General features: G+C 33.8%; 1 protein-coding gene across 2 annotated transcripts in view; it reads right to left on the bottom strand.

Annotated features, from left to right (window-relative positions):
* The window catches only part of LOC124363122 (adenylate cyclase type 9-like), a 33097-nt gene that overhangs the window by 7673 nt on the left and 1161 nt on the right, over positions 1–24263 (bottom strand). The window contains exons 2-15 of one of the 2 annotated variants that reach the window (XM_046818255.1): positions 22410–22815; positions 20651–21215; positions 20022–20153; positions 18640–18868; positions 16664–16918; positions 14859–15416; positions 12344–12396; positions 10966–11076; positions 9567–9660; positions 6170–6273; positions 4829–5014; positions 2410–3314; positions 1093–1210; positions 564–784 (exon numbers count right to left, since the gene is read on the bottom strand). In XM_046818255.1, the coding sequence (XP_046674211.1) occupies positions 564–784; positions 1093–1210; positions 2410–3314; positions 4829–5014; positions 6170–6273; positions 9567–9660; positions 10966–11076; positions 12344–12396; positions 14859–15416; positions 16664–16918; positions 18640–18868; positions 20022–20153; positions 20651–21215; positions 22410–22735 (3857 nt within the window). In that variant the 5' untranslated portion in view covers positions 22736–22815. Of the gene's footprint in view, positions 1–563; positions 785–1092; positions 1211–2409; positions 3315–4828; positions 5015–6169; positions 6277–9566; positions 9661–10965; positions 11077–12343; positions 12397–14858; positions 15417–16663; positions 16919–18639; positions 18869–20021; positions 20154–20650; positions 21216–22409; positions 22816–24263 lie in introns of both variants that reach the window. The other variant, XM_046818254.1, reaches the window with a different exon arrangement.

Consider the following 24263-nt stretch of genomic DNA (forward strand, 5'->3'; position numbering starts at 1 on the left):
CCAACTATTAAACAATTGTCCACTCTGAAAGCTAACCACACATTTTCGCTTTGATGAAGGTCAGCCAAAATGCGGATCACTTTCAACTGAATAACAACCATTACAAAAAGTTGAACTACAAATTCACTAAGTCAGAAACACGGCTTCCCCTTAAAGGCTAGAGAATCATGCGCATTGAACACTGACAAACAGCTGACTTATTTATAGTATGAATAAGTTATAATTGATGCATGCAGGAGGACACAGCGGTAGTGCATGCAGAATCTCATAACAATAGATGCAGTAAATATGGAGGTGAATATCGTATAATTTGTAAACAGCCCTTGTATAGTTGAAATTAGAAATTAGAATTAGACTTTAAATTGAAACGGTACCTTTTTTATGATCTTCACTATTTAAAATCAAGGACAAACAAAATAAATAAACAAATATTCAATGGAAAGTAGTTTTAACTAAGATTTAAACAGATATTAATCTGTAGTATTTAATTTAGTGCTATCAACATTTGGAGGGCTGGAATCATGTTCAACTGGACATTAAGAACATATGTTTTTAAATCTTACCTAAGAATGAGATTAAATTCCAGTAAGTCCTTGTTGAAGAGATCGACGACAGCCTGCAGGCGCAGTGCGAACTCCACGAGAGCATGCAGGTGCTCACAACTGTCCGTCTCACTCAGACTGGGGTTGAGTCCTGAGGCTGCCATGTAGGTGCTGCCGATCGTCTTGATCTTCTCAACTGACGCAAATTCCGGCTTGCTCAACAGCTCATCAAAGTCACTTACCTGTTCACAGATTTTGTTTTACTAATGAAGATATATCAAGAATGAAAATATACTAACATCTTAAAAACATATCACTATATTATATTTCCAGCATAAATTAAATTGTAAAAGGTAAGTAACTCGGTGCAATAAAATTATATTGAAGAAGATCACATGTAAAAACATGTTGACGAACAAACAATCTCTGTTCACATTAATATTGAACACATCTGTTTTTACTATTAAACTAAGCTTTACATTGTATTAATTTTCGTAAAATAAAAGTTACAAATATACTCAAAGGAATCTAAAATCTATAAAATACTCACGAGCTCATTGAGAACTCTCAAACATTCTCTCCCTCCCAGGTAAGACTCGTCATACATCTCTGAGAAGTTGATGATACTTGCAAAAATTATCCCAGCATTCCGAACATTTTCTGAATACCTAGCAATAAAAATAATTGTAGTGAAAACTTCTTACAAGTATGGTTACAATAAACAACCCCAACAAGATAAATGCATAACTGTGAAACGTTGTTCTAAAATTATAATGTAGTGGTTCTAAAATGGTACTATTTATGTATTGAATCACAAGTCCTTTTCAAAAAATGTGTACAAACAAAATAGTGTAAATATTTCAAATTTGTATAAATCGGTAGTATTATATAAAAAGTTAAATAATATCATATTCTACATTCTTGAAGCTCTTGTCTTATTGCAAATGATATATTAATATATATCATATGCTATATGATAAATATATCATATATGATAAATTAATACATCATATTCTACCTAATATATTGTCAGTATAGGCCGGATATGGATATACCAGACTTTTATCGCTTGTCACTAGGCCATGTAATGGAGATGCCAAATATCTCAGGGCCAGATCTGACAGCTTTTATTGTACTATTATAATAACTGGGACAATATCTCCAGGAGGGTCCACTTCTGGCTGGTTTTTACTTTCTAGTTTAACCTACACTGGATACAGCAAAACCAATGTTACTTAAATCTGCAAAACTCTGTAGATATCCAGAAGCGGCACATCACTAAACGCAAATGTTGAGATATTGTAGTGTAAGGGTATTTGATAGCTCTAGCTTATTGTGGATGACTGTTGGAGTTGGTAAGGCTCCTTAAGTGTTAAAGGCAGTTGCTGGTCTAGACAAACTAGAATGGTGACGGCCAGGAGAATTCACTTCTGGCTAGCTTATACTTTCCAGTTAAATCTACACTGGATCAGCAAAAAACGTCACTATCTTGTTTCAACTGTGACGATCCAGATTTACTACTTGCTTCTTATCAGTTCTCAGTGGTTGGTCTTTCAGTGCAGACCTATTCAGTTCTGTTTTAATAATTAGATTTGTTTTTACTAACTTTTTCTCATATTTCACTACTGCTCTTATATGAGAAGTTTATTAAAGCTTCATTTAAAACTGTACAATTCAAGTTTAGTTTAGTTCAGTGTAAATATTCAATGCCAGTGTCTGTTACATTGTACTGATGAAAAATTAACATTCTCTGATGTAATTTCCCTATTTTTTTTATCAAAACATTAAACTTTTCAGCTGTACACTCACTTGAAAATCACTTGATACACTTGAAAAATGCGAGAAATATCTAGTAGTAGCTACTCACTTGGCTGTGGTCTTGAGGTGTTCCGCCACATGCTTGGGTATGATGTTGTGTAGCAACAGTTCTGCCTGGTCCTTCATCATTTGCACCTTAGCCTTGTCACGGGCAGCTACCATGTTACCGTGGAAACTGAGCCTGTAGCTGATCTCAAACTCACGGTTGAGGAACCAAACCAACAACAGGATCAGCAGCACATCCAGGTAGATCTCATGATGAAAACCGGACGGTCCGCTGCTGTCCTGGGGGGGAGGACTACTCGCGGACGTCAGGCGACTGCTCACCACTTTGTTGTCGGCTACGAGGTTTACGAACGGCGGATTGGTGAAGTTCTCGTTGAGAATCTTCGGCTCCAGCAGGATATCATTGGGGAGATTCCCCGGTGAACTCTTGCCACCGGCGGGATGAACGGGTTTCAACAAATCATTTGTGAGATCATTTAAATTCGGTAAAGGCACAGGATTGACAGGACGCATGGAGTCCACTAAAACGACGCTATTGTCATAAGCTGATTGGAAATAATTGGTGATCATAATAAGATAAATTAACCCTGCTACTGTTGCAATTGAGCTTTTCATCCAACAATTGAGCTGGGTAAAGTTACAAAAATGGATGATCCCTATGAAATACAATGAGGCGAAATAATAAATACTTTCAAAACTCTTCAGTGATTGTTTCAGGAACAGAAGAATGGTTATCATGGGAAGACTCACTAAAACACCGCCTATGAAGTGCCAAGAGAACCAGTCCGAGCACTGATCGAGGCCTGAATTAAGTTCAGGCCAAAATACTGAGCGTAGGCACAGAATTAAGGCTAAACTCTGAACAGCACACAAGAGTAGAAAAAATGGCAGCAGTCCAGATGGCATTCCAAACAACACAAGGCACGACCCCAACATCAGCAGAAAAACCTGTAAAGAAATAAAAACATACAATAAGATTAGAAAATCAATATTATTACTAAACCGTTACAAAATACTGGAGTATAAGTTTAAAAGCGAAACTTAAAACCTGTTTGTGAGGCTTTTTAACAGCAAAGGTCATAAAGTCTTGATTCACTTCATGAAAGCAAATACAAAATTTACTGTTTTTGATCACAAGGTAGGAGTACACTACACCAATCAATCAATCACAATTCTTTATTGCCAGAAAACAAATACAAAATTTGTATATCAATCATCATAAACACGTGTAACTCTATAGACTTACCAATAAAGTATGTTAATGTTTAAAATTGATTTATTTAAACAATTGTTGTACGTAGTAAAAAAAAAAAAACAAAATCGTCATTTAAAATTGACAATGTCAACATAAGAATTGACATGTCAAATCAATCAAATTTTACACTCCATAAACTCGCTCACGCTATAAAACTCATTTAATATTAAATAGCACTTGGGTAATTGTTTAAAATGCAAAGGGTTTGTCTGGTCCTTTATATGATCAGGAACTTTGTTTAAACATTTTACACCCACTTCAGATGGTAGGCTCTCGTAAGATTTTAGTCTATGTTGGGCAACTCTGAAATTTTCCCGGCCTCTAGTATTGTAGTTATGAACCTACCCTGCGTCAGTACACACTTCAAACAGCAATATATTATTGTCTCAAATGTGTATAAGCAAGGCAGTGACAAAAACTCAAGTTCCCTAAATTTATTCCTGCACGAGTCCTTAATTTTCAATTTCAGAATCGCTCTGAGCGTTCTCTTTTATAGTCTGAAGTCTCAGAAAACTTGCATTCCCACAACTGCCCCATAATGTAATACCATAGGACAGATAAGGAAATACAACCCCATAGTAAGCCGTTCTCAAGATCTGCCTTGAACAAAATTTTGACAGGTGTCTCAGAGCATAAATGCCTGATGAGACCTTTTTACATACATTGTCCACATGTACATTCCATGTTAAATCTTTATCTAGGAATATACCTAGGAATTTAGTGCTACATACTTCATTGAGTTCTTCTTTGCCCAAAATCACTGTTGGCCTATGACCGTTTACAGGTTACAAAAATATATATATAATTGGTTTTAGAATTGTTAGTATTTAGATTGTGCATATTAAAATATTGTACGCAGCTATTCAGCCCTTCAAAAGTTTAGATTTCAAGATTTGACATATTATTCGATTTAAAACAAATAGTTCTGTCATCAGCATATTGTGTGATGTTTCCGGAATTGACTGATAATGCAACATTGTTCACATATAATAAGAAAAGTACAGGTCCCATTATTGATCTTAAATTTAATAAATATATTTGAAATATAAATTAATTTATATATTAATTAATTAAATAAATAAAGTATCATAAAAAATTAATAATTGTACAAAATTGTTAAATCTTTTATGTTCTCAAAAATCGGACAATATTTGATGTGATAACAAATTTAGGTCTATCGTTAACGTAGGCAAACTGAGCGACTGACCAAGATAGCAACTGCGATGTCCAAATGCGTGTTGAAGCGAGCGGTAGCGAGAGTGGACGCCTCCTCCTTACAGCTGCGGTGAGCCTTGCGCCTGTACTCTCGCTCCATGTCCTTCTGTCGGAAAAACAGACTGACGCTGTGCAGTGGTGGCTTGACGAAGTAACTGCGCTGAGATAGACTATTGTCCTGCACAAGGACAATAAACTTTGTAAAGGTCCGAGTTGGAAGTGGGTAGGAAATAATAATTAGTTTAGCTTAAAACTCCAACAACTAGAAGAACATGATCGATAGATAGATCATGAAATCAGTGAATTGATTCTTCACATGAAAGGCAATGATAATGATAGTAAAAAAGTTTACTGTCGAGCAAACTTATTGAGGCTACATAAAATTAGCAGACCAACTGATAATTCAACCTTCGGTTGAGGTTAGACCACTTAAAGAGTACCAATATTAAAAAGAACTAACTATGAAACCTAAAAAGATTACACCAATTAAACGAACCTCAACCAACAAAATTCGTACACACACCATGAATGACACTAAGGCCTAGGACCAAAACTTAGGGCTGGAAGCGGTTTGCCTTTAGCCCTTCCCCCTCCTGACCATTACCTTCCTGTCCCATTATTTCAGATGACACAACGCGGTGCCGATGAAAGAGTCGACATTGACTTTCTTGTTAGTATCCCACTGTAGCCTGTGCTGGTGTGATGGATGATTGTTATTCTCATACTTATGACTTATGGTGTTTGGGACGTATCCTGTGCAGTAACAACGCCTGGACTGGACTTTAAGCAGCTTTTGGGTATGTTTGAACCCTTTTATTTCCCTTCTTTTTTTCTCTCTGTTCCTTATTTTTGTATGTATTAATCCTCTCCTACCTCTCCTACCTATCGAAGAGGATAGATTCCAATCCTCGAAACGTTGTGTTATACCTTTTATAACGATGGCAAATGTCCGAAATCCTGTTATCCTTTCAAACCTTCCATCATCAACAACAAAGTTTACTCTCTTATAAATTTTACAACATGTACTAAGCCTTAAAGGAATCACCATATTGAAAACCTATATTCATTCCAAATATGAATATATTTTACTTTGAAACATACATTTGATCATTTGTTTCACTGGTGATATTTGTAAGTATTTTGACTCCACTGTAATATAGCATGACATAGAACAGAACTGTTTTAAAACATTTCTAGTACAGACTGAAATGATCAACACCTGACAGTGACAGAAAATTATTGCCTTGGCCACACATGCAGCTTTATATTTCTCCTTATCAGTTTCTTCACTCATACTACTGCCAGTAAAATAAGGGTGTCTGATTCTACCCACCTGGACACATCTGATCAGCTGGAGATCTGATTGTTTCCTCAGTTTCTGGAAGGAGACGCCATAGTGATCCCCTGCAGAGGTCATCAGCAGCTTGTTTTTCACTGCTTCTAGAACAAAGTTTCAAATTAACAAGGGTGTCTTTTTTTTAATTAAATGTCACAAGTAAAAAGGTTATAGTCTACACCGATTGCTTTTAAAATTAAAAACCCCTAATCTGGTGTGGATATGTGCATACCAAGCAATTGCATGCATGTAATACGCTTGTTAATATATCGATCATAAGAACTAACAAATTATACTAATGGAACGCGCTCTGGGCCGGAGAAACCGAGCCGAAATCCTGGGCTGCGTTCCGAGTCTGCAGGCGCTGGAAATGGGCAAGAACTCACTCCGCCCATACGGCTGGCATTATAGTAATGATTTAACATCACTTTAAAACGCCTTATAGACTTAATAATATTGTTAGATACCACAATTTATTTATTATTACAAATTAACTGCTTTTTACCGAGGATTTTTCTTTTTAGTTAAAAAAACAGATTTTTGTACAGTATCAAAATAACTGAGATTTTGACTTGGTATTTTACTTATAAAGTCGGAAACGAAGATTACAGACATTGACAGTACAAAACAACTTTTTTATTGACAGTATTTTATTTCAAAGTAAACTACATAAAATGTACAAACTCCAATGGCTGTTGCATATGAGATGGAAAATAAAAAATTGTTGGAATTGCTTCATTTTTTAGACATTTTCTTGTGTGTCAGGCAAAATTAAATGGTAATCAAGTTCGGTAAAATGTTTACTGCATAGAACAGTATGTTTTGTTGGCATAAAATTTTTTTTTCTTTGTCACAGTAATTCACTTTTTTAATAAATTTTCATCATTCAATGGAAAGCTAAAACAAACAAATTAACAAATAATACTCGTAAAATACAGGTAGCTGAAGATCACAAAGATCCAATAATTATAAAGTAGAGTAGGTCAGTAGATATTGTTTTTAGCAATGAGTTATAAGTTAGTTATGCATTTATAAATGTTATAACGACCAACATTGATATCTTGGATCAATGCGGATCAAATAATTGAGTGATAAGCATGTTTTGCTCAACTATATAATTATTGTTCATGATTAAAAAACGATAGCTTATTAGGCTAATTTACTCATTAACAGTCTTACCGTACTTTTAATTATTTGGGTAACCCAGTTAATAATCTGGCAATACAGAAAATAATATTGGTGAGAATTACTATTTTGGAAGTTGCAAATAAATATTGACATGGTTGATACAGTAAGAATATACTTGTGAAAAGAAATGTAGCTGTCTTTAGTTAATCTGGACGTGCAGTTGTACGCAGAGCAACTCTTTACCATGTCACGAAACAACAAACATTACTAACACTGACAAATAAAAAGAAAACAAACTAGTTGAGTTGCTCGTATCAGACGTCTTGACGTAATAAACAGGAAGAGTTGCCAACATTGCAAATAACAACAATGATTTTTGTTTCGGAATGAAAAGGCGTGATGCCGTATCGTCCCGTTGATCGCAGCACAACTCAGTGAGTTCTTGCCCACTTTAAGCGCCTGCAAGTCCATGGATACACCCGAAACGCACAGCTGTGTGCGACCGGAAAACACAACATATGGCTTAAGGGCAGTGCACGTTCCAGTAGTATAGTTCGTTGATAAGAACAGACAATGCACTGTTTTTGTACTCATCCATAGAGCATATGTCAGTGAACAATATTATGGATTTGCCAAAATAGTGATGCTTGGCTAACAAACCCAAACTACTGAAAAGAGATATTCTTTCTCCTTAATTTACTGCAATCTAATTTCTCGTAATACAGCGAATTTTGGATAATTGAGGCTCAAGGGACCAATTCAAGATATTACATAAATTTTAACCCTTTGAGTGCCAAGCACCTTTGAGGGGAAGGTGCTATCAGTGCATTTATGACAGGTCACTTCTCTCAGTACCAAGCATTCATTTGGTGTTTGTGTAGTGTTTAGCCGAATAATTCATAACTTTTTTTAAATAAACATAATGAAATGATTTTTTACTATTCTGCAGGAGATAAAGTAGGCTATACCTTGTAATATGTATTTGAATGACAAAACATGTTAAGATTTTTAAATAATAAAAAATTAAATTCAACAGTTTTTTAACTTTTTAATACAAAATTTGTAACTTCATGATCTTAATTTATTGGCATGGATCTTTTTTATTGTTCCTTATGTACACAGGAACAAACATACATACAAATTTAAAAAAGAAAGTATCTGTATAGATGATTTTTTACATTTGGTATTTGTGTAGTGTTCCACAAAATAATTCACAACTTTTTCAAAATTACACATAATTCATTTTTTTGTTATTGTGTTATAAAAATACAATATGTTAATGTGTTAAAAATAGAATATGACTTAAAATTTGTATTTGGATGATAAGATCTATTTAATTTTTTTAATTTAAAAACTGTACAAAAACATTTAATTTTTTTATGTGTTTATAAAAAATTTTAATTTTTAAATCTTAATACATTTGTATGCAACTTATTTATTGTTCCCTATGTGACTAGGGTATAACTTACCAAGTTAAAACAATTTTTTTCTAATTTCTTTTGGAAGTCCTTTGAAAATGTGTTTTGAAGATTACAGTAAAATCTCATTTATCCGGATCTTCAGGTTATCTGGATTGATTTTGAGAGTAGTGGGAGTCAAATTTTATTAAGAACAAATTTTTTTTAATTTCCAGCATAATTTGGTTTTCTGTTAACACAAGTCAGATAACTGTTGAAAACACACATTAATCAGACAAAACAATTCCAAGTCCTGGCATAGAACACTCCGAAGGGTTGTGCTGTGTTAAGCCATGCATCAGTATGGACATGATTATAATCGACCGAACTGTCCACTTACGATATGGGACCACCGATTCAGGTAATGGTATACATGGCACCACCTAGTAAAATCACATTGTTTTAAGCCTTTGCCAATGTAGAAATTGTATCGACAGCTTGTTCTTTAATGGTAACGCAGGACAATGAAAACACATGTTCTTATAACGAGGAACCGGAATATTTAATGACTCATTCTGTGCCACGGCACAGCTTGACCAGCAGACGGTTTATTTTGAGCAACAATCAAATACTTCATCAGTGTACCAAAGTTAAACAAAAGAGACTAAATGAGCTTTTTTTATAAAACACTAAAAAACATTTTGTTTTATGTGTTCTTTTATTAGGATTTTTGTACATCCAGATCACTTCTGGTCCCAATTAATCCGGATAGACAAGTTTATTAACCTTTCCAATCATTTTACAATTAAATTAATCTAACTTCCAAATCTACATTTTCATCTTACAATAATATTTGCACCAAAATTTACCTTCATTGTTCATAGACGACTGACTAGATGTGTAGTAACCACTGACCCTGTGGCCAAGGAGATCGTTTGATGTTGACCCGTTGGTTGGATTAAACTGAAAAATTATTAATGTTTTGATTTCAGTCCAACAGTCTAATGTATAAACTATACGATCCAAAATAACAATTTAAAATGCCTATATTTAAATATTAAGTAATTTTCATCAAAATTAAATAATAAGATGTCTGCTTGGTGTTACAGATTTACATAACAAATTATATACAAATACTTGCTCAATGAAGTTTTCAACTAACAATGTAACATTCTATAGAAATTTACTTTTTGTTTCATCACTTAAAAATTTGATAATATCAGTGCTATTGGGAAAGTAAATTCACATGTTAGAGATACATTTATATGTGTAGTTGTATAGAACGAATCTGAGACTGTCTATTATAAGTTTAATTCAGGGGCGACTCAAGATAACAAATTAACCCGTGCAAAACCTTATTTCAGCACCCACAAAACCACAACCCTTCCACTTTTTAATACCCATTATCAGATTTATTTGCTTGTACTAATAATTTTTATTTTTGTACTAAATACCCTCTTTGGTAATGATCACACATCCAAACTACCTATCAGTGTACAAAGCTTAGTTTGTATATGCAGTGGAAAATAGAGTAGACAGCAGGCGCATGCTGTACACAGCACGATTGAGTTTCAGGACCAAACCATTAATGCATGTGTATGATGAGTGGGTAGATTACTGACTTCTTTTAATATTATGTAATGAACATTTAAGATATTTTGAAAATGTAAAACTAATATTTGTTTTCCAATATAATACATACATAGAATGTATAATAGAAAATTGTTAAAAATTGTAGTCTTAAGAGGTAAACAGATTAAAAATGAAGTGGTGGTTTTATTTATAAAACATTCACTTCCCAAACAGCACTCATATTACAAACATTTTTTTACTTGAAATTTATTTTATTAATTTTTAGGAGGAGAGGAACGAAATGAAAATCTCAACTGCAATTATAACCTAAAAGATTCCTCCTATGTGACTTTTCAAGTAAGAGGAAAAGATCACATGCTTGTCAAGATGAGCATCGAGAAATGTGCCTGCCTCACAAAATCTACAAAAACAGCCATTGCGGGAAGGAACTGTTTTAGCAATTTTCAGTAAACAGATTTTAAACCAAAGTAGTTTTGGTTCAACATATTTTGACTGAAGATAGCAGGCCGAAACAATTCAAGAATTTAATTGTGTTAACAATGTTTCAACCCAGAGTGAACCAGAAAACGTATACTGTTGTCATGACACCGGTTACATTAGCCTAAGAACTGAGAACTTATTACATACTCTATGTGATGGGAATAATCTCCCCTAAAAACATATTCAAGTGAGTACCGGATGTTGGATGCTACTCTTCCTGCTGTTGCTACGAATGCCAGAATCCTTCCTACTGTTCATCGAGGGACAGACGCTCTTCTGGTCATCTTTAAGCATAACAGTTGGAATCTGTAATAAAAAACAATGCCAATGAGTAAAAAATTATTACTTCATATCCTTTTATAGCTTTCATAGATATATAATTTTTTACGTATTTCACACTTTTAACCCCATCATATGAATTGCGTTTTTGCAAGTTCATGAAAAACAAGGAGGGGTTAAAAGAGGTAACTCTTAAAGCACTGAAGAAAATTTAGCCTCAGTTCTATTAGTGTAGCATTTTTTTAAACTCTGGTTTGGTCGAAGTAAAATTTATTTATGTCTTGGAAAAAGATATAACACACACACAATTTTTTTTTTAAAGTTCTACTGACATTTTTACATGTAGACGCTGTGGAATTATACGAGCATCCTAAGATAAAATATCAATAAAAAAGAATAGCACTGGTTTTTCATGAATTTTTACAGAATTCAATTCGCTTCCTGATGTTATGATAAATCAATACATTTACACATTCCCAGAATATTCTTGAATTATAATTTACACAAAAAACTAAAATAAGACAACATGGATATTCCCGTATGCCACGTTTACCACAATTAAAATAGTATGGATATATGCTTGGCAGCAGCTGATTTACCTAAATATAATTTAGTATATTATATACTTTAAAATGTTTAGTTTGGTTGGTGAAATGTTGAAGATGTTTAAAATATACATTTTGGCTGTACAGTAAAAATATAAGTTCTTATTTTATAAATATATGTTTTTTATTGAAAACGGGGTTGGATTTTTGTAATTAATATGTGCTACGAGTACCTTTATTGTACAGCATGATTTCAATTTGTTTGTAATTATATTTCTTTAAAAACGTAAGACATTTGCATCGTTATATTTGTTTGTAATTACATTTCTTTAAAAACATAACAAGACATTTGCCATCGTTATATTTGTTTGTAATTACATTCGTTTAAAAACATAATAGGATGTTTGCTATTGTTATATGTTACAAAATAAATTACACTACATTTCGAGTACTGGAATCTAACCTCTTCCTCAGGTGTAAAAAACTTAATACAAAAACATGTACTTTAAGCCTACAACAGTGGCAATGAACTGCTACTCAAAAATAATGTTCCTATGTGTTAATATAAAAGTATGAATCTTTTACAAACCCTTGCAACAGACAGTAGTACAGTTCAAAGAAAATTCCTCGTTGAAAGGTTTAATAGCTGAAAATCCAATTATTACCTTAATTGAGTTGATTTGTTGATCAAGTTATTTAGTGGATCGTTAAAAAATTTTTTTTTTTTTTCGGATATCTAATGCACATACCATGTCAATTGGGTGTTGTGGTCCCAGTAGTTCTTGAGTGACATCTTGCCCATCTGTGGGAATTAATTATAATTACTTACAATCAAATTTACAAGCATTAAACTATCTAAATCATAAGGTAAAAAAGTAATATTGTATGGGTAGTGTTACATACATTAATGATATTGTTAAATCTGTACTTGTATAAATTATCAACATTGTAATATCACTGATTCATATTTTAATTTAACTCTGCAATATTAAAAAAACAAGTATATACATTTTTGCTTATTTAGAAGAATGGTTTCCTCCATTTTAGCTTCATCCAGCCTTATTATTAACTTGCCGAAATTATGATCACCTAGGACCTTTAGATGTAGGAAAATCTCTTTGGCTCTTACCACATAAAAGAGAAAAACACCATGTTCGAGAAAATAAATTGTAATTTTAACTCAATCCATAAGTAAATCAGCTCCACTTTGTCTTAGTATGTAGAGTTACAAGATCTTGATATCTCGCACATAATAATTTCTTTAATGTGTTATAAGATCTCAAGACCACATAACACAAAAGTTACTTTTAAAAGCTATTTATTATTATTGTTATGATTCAATAAATGCCTTGCAAAACAAAAAATAACAAAAATGGAGTATATTTTTTATAGTAAAGAAAAAAATGCACAAGAGTGTTTTGGGTCTGGTACACTTATACACTGATCCCTTCAACTTCCACATAAGCCAACCACCGTTAATTTAAGGTCCTGCCAGCTTTACCACAGACCAGTGATTCTCATAAATGCACACCACACCGTAAAATTCCATAACGTAAAACAAGGAAATCAAACCTGCGATTCCAAAGCCGACTCCTGCACCTGAGAGTAGCGTCTTCGACCACACAGCTATCCTGATTTGATGTCTTGGGTGTGCAAATAGCTCACTATTTCGCTCCAGCAACCCTCAACCACTTACCTATTGTTTTGGCAGCACTCTAATCACGACTTGTAACGCTTATGGGTTAAAGCATGTTAAAGTTACATTTAACCCTTCCCAAGCCGTAGACGGATAAAATAGAATGATAGACTTTGACGTAAACGCCAAATACAGTTATATATGATATTATAGATTATTTCTCTTGGAGAGTTTTTTAGTTCACAGAAGGCCTTTGAAATACCCGGTGCACGGTCTATGCTTGCCTAGGAAGTATTTTTAAACAACCTTCATTCTGCGGCAGTGGGAGGCGAGCGCCATTTGGCTAACTCCGACCACCTGCTTGTCAGTTCTGAGTCTTCTACAGAGCCATAACCAAACATATCTGTGGCGTGTATTACTGCTTTCTCAGTTTTCACTAGTGCGCGTCTACTATGTATCTCGTTATTATTCTTCATCGTGTGGTAGGTTGTAATTAATATGAAATATTTATCTTGTTTTATTGTAAAATGAAATTGAAATTGATTTTAAATACACAGTCTTGTAAATAGTTTTTTTTTTAATTTTTATTATATTTATTTTACAAAATTTTGCTATTGAAACTTGGAATCTTCAATGTGTTTCAGGGGTACATTTCCAGACTAGGACCAACCAAAAACTCAAAAACAAATTCTAAATTCTAATTATCTGAGACTGACTCAACTGAACACAAAGTGTTACTACTGCCAATTTCCAGGAAATACTAACAATACTGTATTTAACCCTTACGCCGAGTTAAACGGTGACGGTTTTTCATGACCAGCTGTATTGTGCAAGAAATTCCACAAAGCTACAATGTCCTACCAAATTTCATCGCTATCGTTATATGAGAAATTCAGTGAGGAACATCGCTACCACTTATTTTAAGCTCCTTAGTTTTTGTCTTTTAATGTGTAGATATAGTATCAAGTATATCTTTCAATGTGTCGATATAATATCAAGTATATCTACATTTGGAAAATACACGTGACCAATTTGAAAAATAAAGAGAACAAACCAACACACCGCTACTGTAGGGCAGATTGCAGTCCAGTATTGCAGGTTAAAGGTCTGTTGTGCACAAAATTTCGGTGACCACAATTTTGCCAGTCCATAAGGTTGGTTCGATAAAACCCAAAATAAACCAGATACTTGACCTGAACTCTACTTTCGACCTTGTTTAATCTGTTGGGAAAAAAAAAAACAAATCCAAGAATACCTCGTTATTTTAGAGGAATTCGAAGAGGTTCCGAGAAACGGATATATTTTTAAAACTACAAATTATTTTGTCTACCCTTTGCTTTTAAATAATAGAAATAGTAGATTATAAAATGGACTTTCAGAATATATTCTATTTATGTAAAACTGTTTGGATATATGTATTTGTATTAAATTATAATACTAATGTTTATAATGCCAGCAAACTAGTTTTTTTACCTTTATTATTTTGACATGGTTCACTTAAAAATTTCCCTTGTGTTATTTATCTCTGATAACCAATAAAAATGTTTTATCCATCACTATATAAAAAGAATTTCCTTCTATGTTTATTTAAAAATACAAAAACTAAACTCTGTTAGTTTAAAGCTTACCTGGTGGACTGGTCGGAATCTTCTTGTAAACCCATTTAGGGCTTGTTCGCTTCTTAGACAATGATACAGAGCTTCTGTTGTCCACCAAGTACTCTTCCTTATTAGGTACTACATCCGGGTGATCACTTCCTTCCGTGTCGAGGATGCTGGGGAGGGACGCAGTCTTCCAGGAACTGGATATCTGGAGCACACGGTGGATGGGGGAACGTGAGCGTGAGGAGGGCATAGTGGGGGAGGGGATGGTGATGATCTCCGACGGTGGGGACAGACTGTTCCTATCGACAGGGCTCTGAGGAGGTGGGGAGAAGCTGAAGGAGTTGTACTGTTCACTCTCGGGAGAAGGGGTTCGGAGGGAGAGGCTCTGGGAGCTATTCAAGACTTCCTCCAGAGCCGCAGTCTGGTTGATATGGATTGAGATGGCGGTGGCTAGGGAAATAGAAGATCGCCTAGCAGGGCTGGACGGGGAGGAGTGGTTGGTCTGGTAAGAAGGCACTGTCAAGCTACTCTTGGATAGGTCCGTGTCAATTTTACGTCCTTTCACAAAATATGTCTTCAATCCTGTAAAAAATAACAAAAACATAAAAGAATAATAGGAAATTTACTATTAGGAAACAAGTCTTTAAGCATATTTTACTTAAATTACAAACAGCGCTTATCAGTGAGATTGAAGTTTAATCTACCAAATTTCAATTAATTAAACATTACCATCCACATAAACAGCACAATCTTTCTCACAATGTATAATCATTATTACTAAGCCCCTTAGTTTGTGTGGTTAATTAGCTATTAATCTAAGGAATGTCTGACTAATAACTACACCTCACTTTTCATACATACATTCAAAGAAGTTTAAGAAAGGAACAAATGGTCATTTTAACTTTGCCTAATAAAACTAGGAGTTCTTCCCATAGCAGAATGAGTGAACACATTAAAAAATAACAATGTATCCATAAAAAAATAACATACCGGTACTGTTTGTTGTCCATAAACAGTTTTAGTTTTATCGTTCGTTATTATAAAAAAACATGACATATAAATTATGTTTATATAAATTTGTGTTACAAATATAATTCTACGAGGTTTTAAATCTAACTGGTTAGTCCACAGTAATGGAAATTTCATTTTCCACGTGTTTTGTTCATTTCATTATAATAACATATAGTGGAGGTATATCATTTTAAAGTGAAGGTCATATTATTAAGAGATATATTGAAAATGCCTATTACTCATCTAAAACAATGAAGATAATGTAGTTTATCCTGTAGCAAACTTTCCTATTTCATACCAAAGTTTGAATATTACGGAATATATTTTCTTATATAGTTCTGTATTTAATGTCAAATTTGTCTGCCGAAATGACTCATAACATCACTGAGGTAAATCATTGTTATTTCAAAAATCATTATTTCTACATTGTGCAATGTCTCAAAATTTCAACTGGGTGAAGTTTTTCCTTTTTACACTATACCTAATAACCGTTACTGGAAGAAAACACCATTCTGCTTTGGGACATTATGAGAACTGTTCCTGAATTTTTAAGAACTGTGTTGAAATTCAAAATGTTCCCTAGCATCCCGAAAGTATGTGACACAACCTCTTGGTATTATAAACTCTTGGAGGTAGAAAAAAGGGGATCCAGGAGTTTTCCGGCAAATTTTGAAAATAATAAAAGATCTCAAAGCAGTGTTCATATGCACTTCTGAGATACAGAGGAAGTTTTCCGCTTAAATTTTTTTCAGAGAGAGGTATCGCTATTCTGCCACAAATTGAGTACCGACACCATCAGATTTTAAACCTAAACTTACCTTGGTAGAGATCCCCCTCTTCCAGAATGTACTGGTCATTGAGAAACTCCTTGGTCTTCTCCGAGAGATGGACCATCCCCGGCTTTCCAGTGGACTCCATTTTGTTGGCCAGAGTCACATCGTTAGACCACACGTCGAACTTGACTCTCTTGGTGCCCACAATTCCACAGAGCACTGTCCCTGTGTGCACCCCAACTCGCATGTTCACCCCTTCTCTGCTCTCTTTCTCAAACTCGGCGATAGCGGAAATCATACCTGATCGGTCATATTAAAATCAGAATGACTATTAGATATTCAATGCTATTTAAGATTAGTATTTTAATATTATTAAGGAAATCCTGTCATAACCAGGATAACATAATTATTTATTGATATAAATAAGTACACTAATAACAAAACAAGAAGAATGCTTTATAGCGTAAACCATACTGGTATATTATTTTAGATTGTTCAGTATTTGAATTACAACATCAATCACTTTGAATTACATCTTCTTTTACATTTTTACTGTTCATTTTGCAACTTTAGAGTAATTTGTGTTTACTATTGTTCCATGTAACTCAGTACTTTTATTTTGCAAATCTTAATAAAGGCAAAAATAGATCAAATGTATATCACTGTACGTACCTTTGAATTGTGAAAGCAAGTAAGTTCTTAAGCTGTTTAATTTTGTTCATGGTTTTATGATCAATTTTTCACACTGTCACCTACACTGTTCTGTTATTGTAGCAACTGATGTTTATCCCAATTCCATATATGTAGTGGTAGACTATGTAATGTCAGAGTTCCTCAATGATTTCATACTAGTATATAAACACAGGTTGTTCCTTTTAGCAAATCACTACAATATGTAAATACTAGTAGCGAGTACTTCAGCATACGAAAAATAAACTTCACAGTCCAAAAATAAAACTTTTCAAGAGTACTGAAGTAGGAATTCTGCTGAACTTTTGGTATTCCATTTCGAGTGTTCAACGCTGTCCATTACTGCTAAATAACATGGCTACTATGGTATAGAATATAGAAGTATTGTTTTCTTAACACATCGACTGCAACAGACGCTCTAGTGCTGGATGGTTAAGAGTACTAAGTAACACACAAAATAGACGAGCAGGGAAGGTGTTAACAACATGTATTATGTAGTTAGACAGCTATTGTACAGCAGTTAGTTCAATGGATGGTTTAGTCTGTGATTTCTCTGATCAATGTCTTCATTTTGGTATATTCAACATTGAGTTTTTTTTTACTTCCTGCAGATTTGCTCTTAGTTTAAACACTATTCTATAGGCGTGCCGATGGGCGAGTGGTCTAAGACGTTGGACTTTGGGTCTGAGTTAGAGACAGCACAGGTTCAAATCCTGTCTATGACCAAAACACTTTTTATCAGTACCATTGACCTTGTACTGTATTGACACTCCTCTTTATTCTGTTTGATAAGATCCTCCACAGACCAGTGGCCCATGAGGACGGGCAGAATAAGGCTTAAAAGAGGATCAGCTTCTCCTATTTAAAAAAAAAGAAACTTTCACAAGTAGATGTATTTGCTGAAAAAATGAGCTTCCGGAACACTATTATCCATTTTACACAAAAATAGTATCAATGTCTCATAATATTGTTTATTTACTACCTCTTTAAATTTTTTTACATGTATAATTGTAAGTTCTTTAAAAATATTTTGTCTATTGTTTGCTTCCCATACTCTTAATCTTTTGAACATATAAAAATATAATATTCCAGATCAATATCCCCCAAAGAGTGGAATTGAAAAAGAAGGCAATACCAATTTCCAGAAAGTAATGTTTCAGTTCTTGTTTTAATACAATATCAAGAAGACAAATGCCTGTAATAATGCAAATTTTAATTTACTTAAAAATTTTTATTTTTATAACTAACTCATGTATATATAATTGTGTGTACAATGAACCAGAGTATTATTTTTTTACTGTCAAAATTTACAGATGGGATAACACACTCACCCAGTCCCATCTGCACACAACACTCCGCATGATCAGGCCTCGGCTCTGGACAGCCAGACACACAATAGTAGCAGTCTCCCAGTGTTGATATCTTCTCACAACCATTCGCTGTGCAAAGCTCGTCAAACCTCTCAAACAGGTCGTTCAGTATGGCCACCAGCTGTTCTGCTGTCTTCGTAGAGCTCATCTTCGTGAACCCGACAATATCCGCAAATAGAATGCTCACGTTCTGGACAACAAAAGAGAGGGATGGATTGCTTTTGTTCCAACTGTTCCCAGAGGGAAAGAATAATTGAATCAGAAAATAATTTAAGTCGAGACAGCCATTCTATATTTAAGTTATGTGTTAGCAGATCGGATCAACAACTACGCAGTTGTAAGGGTACGGCAAAACACATGTTTCAGGCAACTAACATAACCTAACAGCAAAGTCTTGAACTTTTTCAACTGAACTGATGACCTCCTAGATATAAAAAAATATTATTACTATACCTTGTAAATCAACTACTTGGCAACAAAGCTAAATAATGATTTTTCCAATCGGCACAACAGAGTAATTTTCAACCATTTCATTGGAAAATAAAATAAATTAATTAACATAATAAGTGTTTATTATATTGCAATGAACACAATCTTTTTATAATAAAATACTATGTAAAGTCTAAAAACAAAAATGTATACAGGACCACCAGTGTTACACACTTATTATTAACTAACACTAAATAACAGTTCTAATTAGGTAAATTATGGTTGGCCGATCGGCCCGGGAAGGGATTTTATGATCACGTTTTTACTTTGTAAAATTACATGTCAGCCAGATCGGCCGCCATTTTACACATACATTTATATGTAAATAAACTGTTGGAATAGTGATCATAACTAAACTATCCTTTTTATATACAAAATATAAATAGTATCAATATCATGAGCAATGAAGTTTGGCACCATAGGATGAAGGGGCCAAATTGCCATGACACCTAATGTGTTAGAATTCATTACTAGGAGTATGCATAACAGATAACATATTATGTAACTGACTTTGCAATGTGCCATGTGCCTGACAATTACTAAATTGGCTTACGTTGCGGTTTACGCTATACCATAGAGAGATGTGCGCCAACATCAAACAATCTTGCCTATGTAGCAAAGAAGTTTCATACAACACTTTAAGTCTATGACTAGGACAGTTAAAGACCTTAGTTGTTCCACAGCCTCTTTCAAATATTAACGTGCATGCATTCTGAGCATGTTTATGCATGATCTCTTCCAATTTTTATCAACAGTTCACGGTCGGGACATCATTAAATATTAGAAAGACGGGTGCGACACCCGTAAGCACTTTAATTATACAGTTATAAGAAGTGTTTCTGATATCACTTTACCTCCATTCTGTGCATGTTGAATGGGCGAAAGATTGATCTGATATCTCCTTCTTCAAGACTATGAACTTCATCTTCTTTCCCACCCGTCGCACCTTCCGACATCAACCAGTCCGCCACTTTAGGAGGCATCACCTGAGCATTTTGATAATTATCAGTCATCAACGTGTATATAAGAGTTCAAAGGACTCAAGCCCCCCCCCCCAAATTTTAAAAGACACATTAAAATTGCACTCAGTAGTAAAGTTACACTAGAACTCATTCATGAGAACCACCTTGTCAGCCCCCTTCCAAAATAATTTTCTACACTTGCCACTGTCATCAGTAAAACTATTGCCATGAAACAGATAGAAGGTAGACAGAATATATTGATAGATAAAACTGAACTTTTACTGATAATTTGGTGTATTCCTTGTAATACTTGTGTCTAAAAAACTGGTAATTTTCCTGAATTTAGAACACAAACTAATTTAAATTACAGTTCAAACGTAAGTTAGCAATACAGTAAAGCACAACTATTGTACTTAAGTACAAGGAAAGGTGATCTGCTTAAGTACAAATGTACACTTATTAATAATGCAAGTTTATTGGATAACACACTACAAAAATATTTGCTCCCAAACTATACTCACCGAATGGATCATTTTCTCCTTCAACTGTTTTTCAAGTTCCAACTGTCTACGGACGAGCAGAGACTGGCCCACTTTCATGAAAGTTCCACGCATGCGGACGTGTGTCATGACCAGTATGTGTATGCCGATCAAGTGTACGCATATGTGACAGAGAACTCTCAGTGGCATTGGAAATATGGAGGAAATGAACAATTCAAACAGAACAGAGTACGCGATACCGAGCATAACACATATGTAAAGGGGCAGAGGAATTACGGTATAAATGATCATTAATATTTCTATACATAGCGAGAAATCGCCCACCGGTGTGAGGACTGAAATAGTGCCAACTGACATGAGGGAGAGGGCGAACATGACAATTGCTGTCATGATGGACACCGGAAGATGGAATCTCGCGTACAGGCTCGATCTTGTGAAGAGGAGAATGAACAGAGTGAAGATAGAAAATGATCCGAAGATAAGGGCGACAGTGAATGATTCATCTTTGCCTTCGCTATGGACAGCTTTGATCGTCAAATATATACACCAGAACAGCGAAACAACGAAGACGTACAGCAATGAGTACCTGCAAAAATAAATAAGCCAAAATTTAAAATAAGTTTTTTATAACTGTTGCTATAAATCTAAAAAGTGCACAAACCCGGTTATTTAAAAGTATTGAATTACAAAGGCATTTATGTACATTCATAGAAGTATTGATCAAGGAACTAAACAATACCCAAAACAGTAAAAACAATTTGTTTCATTGTTAAATTAAAATCATCTAATGAACACTGGAATCTGGAGTCATGTTCGTCTGAAGAGATGAAAAAAATCGGTGACGAAGAAGCTTGAAACGCACTCCTTACGTTGCTTTGACACAGAGACACTCAGACTACAACATATACTGTATATAGAGTAATTTAGGTGAAGAGATGTTCTCATTGTCTCATCAGGTGCACATTGTGCACTTACAATTTTTTTTAAATTTCTTCAGACACTGCTCTAAGAGGAAGGTGAATTGGAGCTAAAATCAACATTTACACTTCAACTTGTAATACTTCATTAAGAAGAATAGTGAAATTAGTCTATGTTCACCTGTGTATAAATATATCTGAATAAAAGAAATATAGGCCTAATGTATTTCTAGTTTGACAGATAGTCAAAATAGCATATAATACACCTAAATAAAATATCTTAAATGTTTCAATAGAATGCGAAGAGATGACCTACCTTTACCAGATTGGAAGGATATTCCTCACCTTCGTTTTTAGTGAGTAGTGCTATTTTTAAATAATCTCCCACAAAACTAAAATATAAAATAATACTGTTGTTTAGGTTGGAAGTAAACTTTAATAGACCACTATTTTGAACAAATTTAACAGACATTATATTTTTACCATTCTCCTCATTTTTATAAACGTTTCAGGAAGTGAAGCAAAACTGCTCTGAATTCCAAAAGGCATCAATTCAACCTTTTAATACATACACTGCTAACGTTTCCGATCAGTTATATGTAGTGTGTGATATATAACAACTATTTATTACCATAATATAGAATATTTTATAAGTAGATATGAGATAATTTTGGATTAACTATGATCTTCTTTATGTGACTCTAATCATTGTACATTATGAGCATTTGATTGTGAATAAAGAATTTCTGAACATGAACCTGAACATGTCTAGCTGCAATGATTCAAAAGTTAGATGGTTCAATGAACTTTATGGATTGTATATTGTATATGGAAGTGAGAAGTGATGGCATGTCTTTGCTTACCTGAACCTAAGCCTAATTTGTGGAAAAGCACTGAGCTTGTACTGCCCTTCCAAAATCTCTGAGTCGAATCTCGGATCCCACCACGATCTGCTTGCGGCACGCTCAAACGGGATAGGAAACGAGAGCCCACAACACTTGACCCTCTGGCTACTCTGTGCCAGATACACCTGGATGTATGGGGCCAGGGATATCTGAATGTCGTCCTCATTGGTTTCATACTCTTCAGGTGTGATGTTAATTTCATTGTATTCTCTTGAAAAACTCACTGAAGTATTAGATTTTATGTCTTGTTTTCTGTTATTTGGTTCATTGTTCTTTTCATCCATTTCTTTAAAACATACATTACTATAAGGTCAGTTTGGCTATTAAAGACTCTTTTCTAATACTAAGAAGCTGTCCGTCAAACCTGTAACAATTAGTACAACGTACATTAATACTTTGAGTTCCATCATACTAGGCAATTTTGTTTTGCCATTTCTCATAACCATAAAAATTCCAGTGGAAGTATAATTTGGGTCAACAGTTTCAATTATATTTTTACAAAAACGTAAATATTAAAATAGAGATAAAAATAACAAATTATTTGTTCAATGTCTTTAAGTCTATTAATGCTGAAATACATCATTGCTTTACTTAGGTACAAATTGTGGTTATTTATTTCTTATATAAAACGCCTTGTAGCATGATTAAATAAATAAATAATATTATTCACATTACTTAATCAAACAAAAGGGAGGAGTACGATAAGTAGACCTGGATTTTATATATTTTGTAATATTATTGATACTTAACATTCACATAATAGAGCTATCAATCGATATTCAAGTATCTAAAATATTAAATTTAAAATAATTTTTTAAATTAAAAGAATTAATTTAACATAAAATGACATTCTCACAAATAATAAAGGAACCTTAACCATCTAACAATTATGACAGGATATAGGGAAAATTTCAAAAGTTTTTGACATCAAAAAAGTTTGACCTAAAGGTAGTACCCAAATTCAAGCTCTGATCGCGTGAGTGCTCATAAAAGTTATCTGCAACTTTAGTAATACTAGTAACATATTTATGATAACCTAATCTAAACCTATGTACGTAGCCTAATAACAAATAACAGATATGGACAGAGTGGCCTCCTTCTCGTCATCATCGATTCCTTTTGGGAGGCAGAAAACAAGAACTAATTGTAATAATGATATATAATTTTCACTGTAAAATCTGTTCTTTCTAATAATGTAATTGTTTAGGTGCCAGTAAGAAAAACTCTTCCTCCAAAAATAGTAGCATCCGCATAATACCAAAGTAACGTTCACAGTAATAACTTTTATCACAGTTAGTTTCCCTCCTTATCTGTACAATTATTACACATTTCTATTATTAAAATTATACAAAATGTATGAACAAACTTTTTTACTACTTCAGAGTACAATTATAATATAACAGTTGGAAAATGTTATAACAGTGCACTTTGTTGTTTCAAAGGTGTTTGTAATGTTTATTAAAATAATGATTCCTGTATATTACATTGAAATATTGTATTATTACAAAAAAATCCTATAAACTTGTCTTTCTCTGCAGCTCTGCTGACAGCAGTTAACTGTTGTATGAGCATGAAACTTGTGTTATTGTGTTAATAACATGAAACACACAATTTATTAAGCTAACATGGTTAACTGGATCTGATCAACCAAGCACTAATTGTAATAAATTCACTAGGTTGCCTAGTTCAATTTTACTGTCTGGTGTTTCTAAAACGTAATGTAGTCTATCTTCACCTATTTTCCCACATCTTCTTCCAAAATTACTATCGTTTTCATTATCAGCAAATATATTTGCACAAAGATGCAGCAAA

The sequence above is a fragment of the Homalodisca vitripennis genome, chromosome 5 (assembly GCF_021130785.1).
Source record: "Homalodisca vitripennis isolate AUS2020 chromosome 5, UT_GWSS_2.1, whole genome shotgun sequence".
In the NCBI taxonomy this organism is placed as follows: Eukaryota; Metazoa; Arthropoda; class Insecta; order Hemiptera; family Cicadellidae; genus Homalodisca; species Homalodisca vitripennis.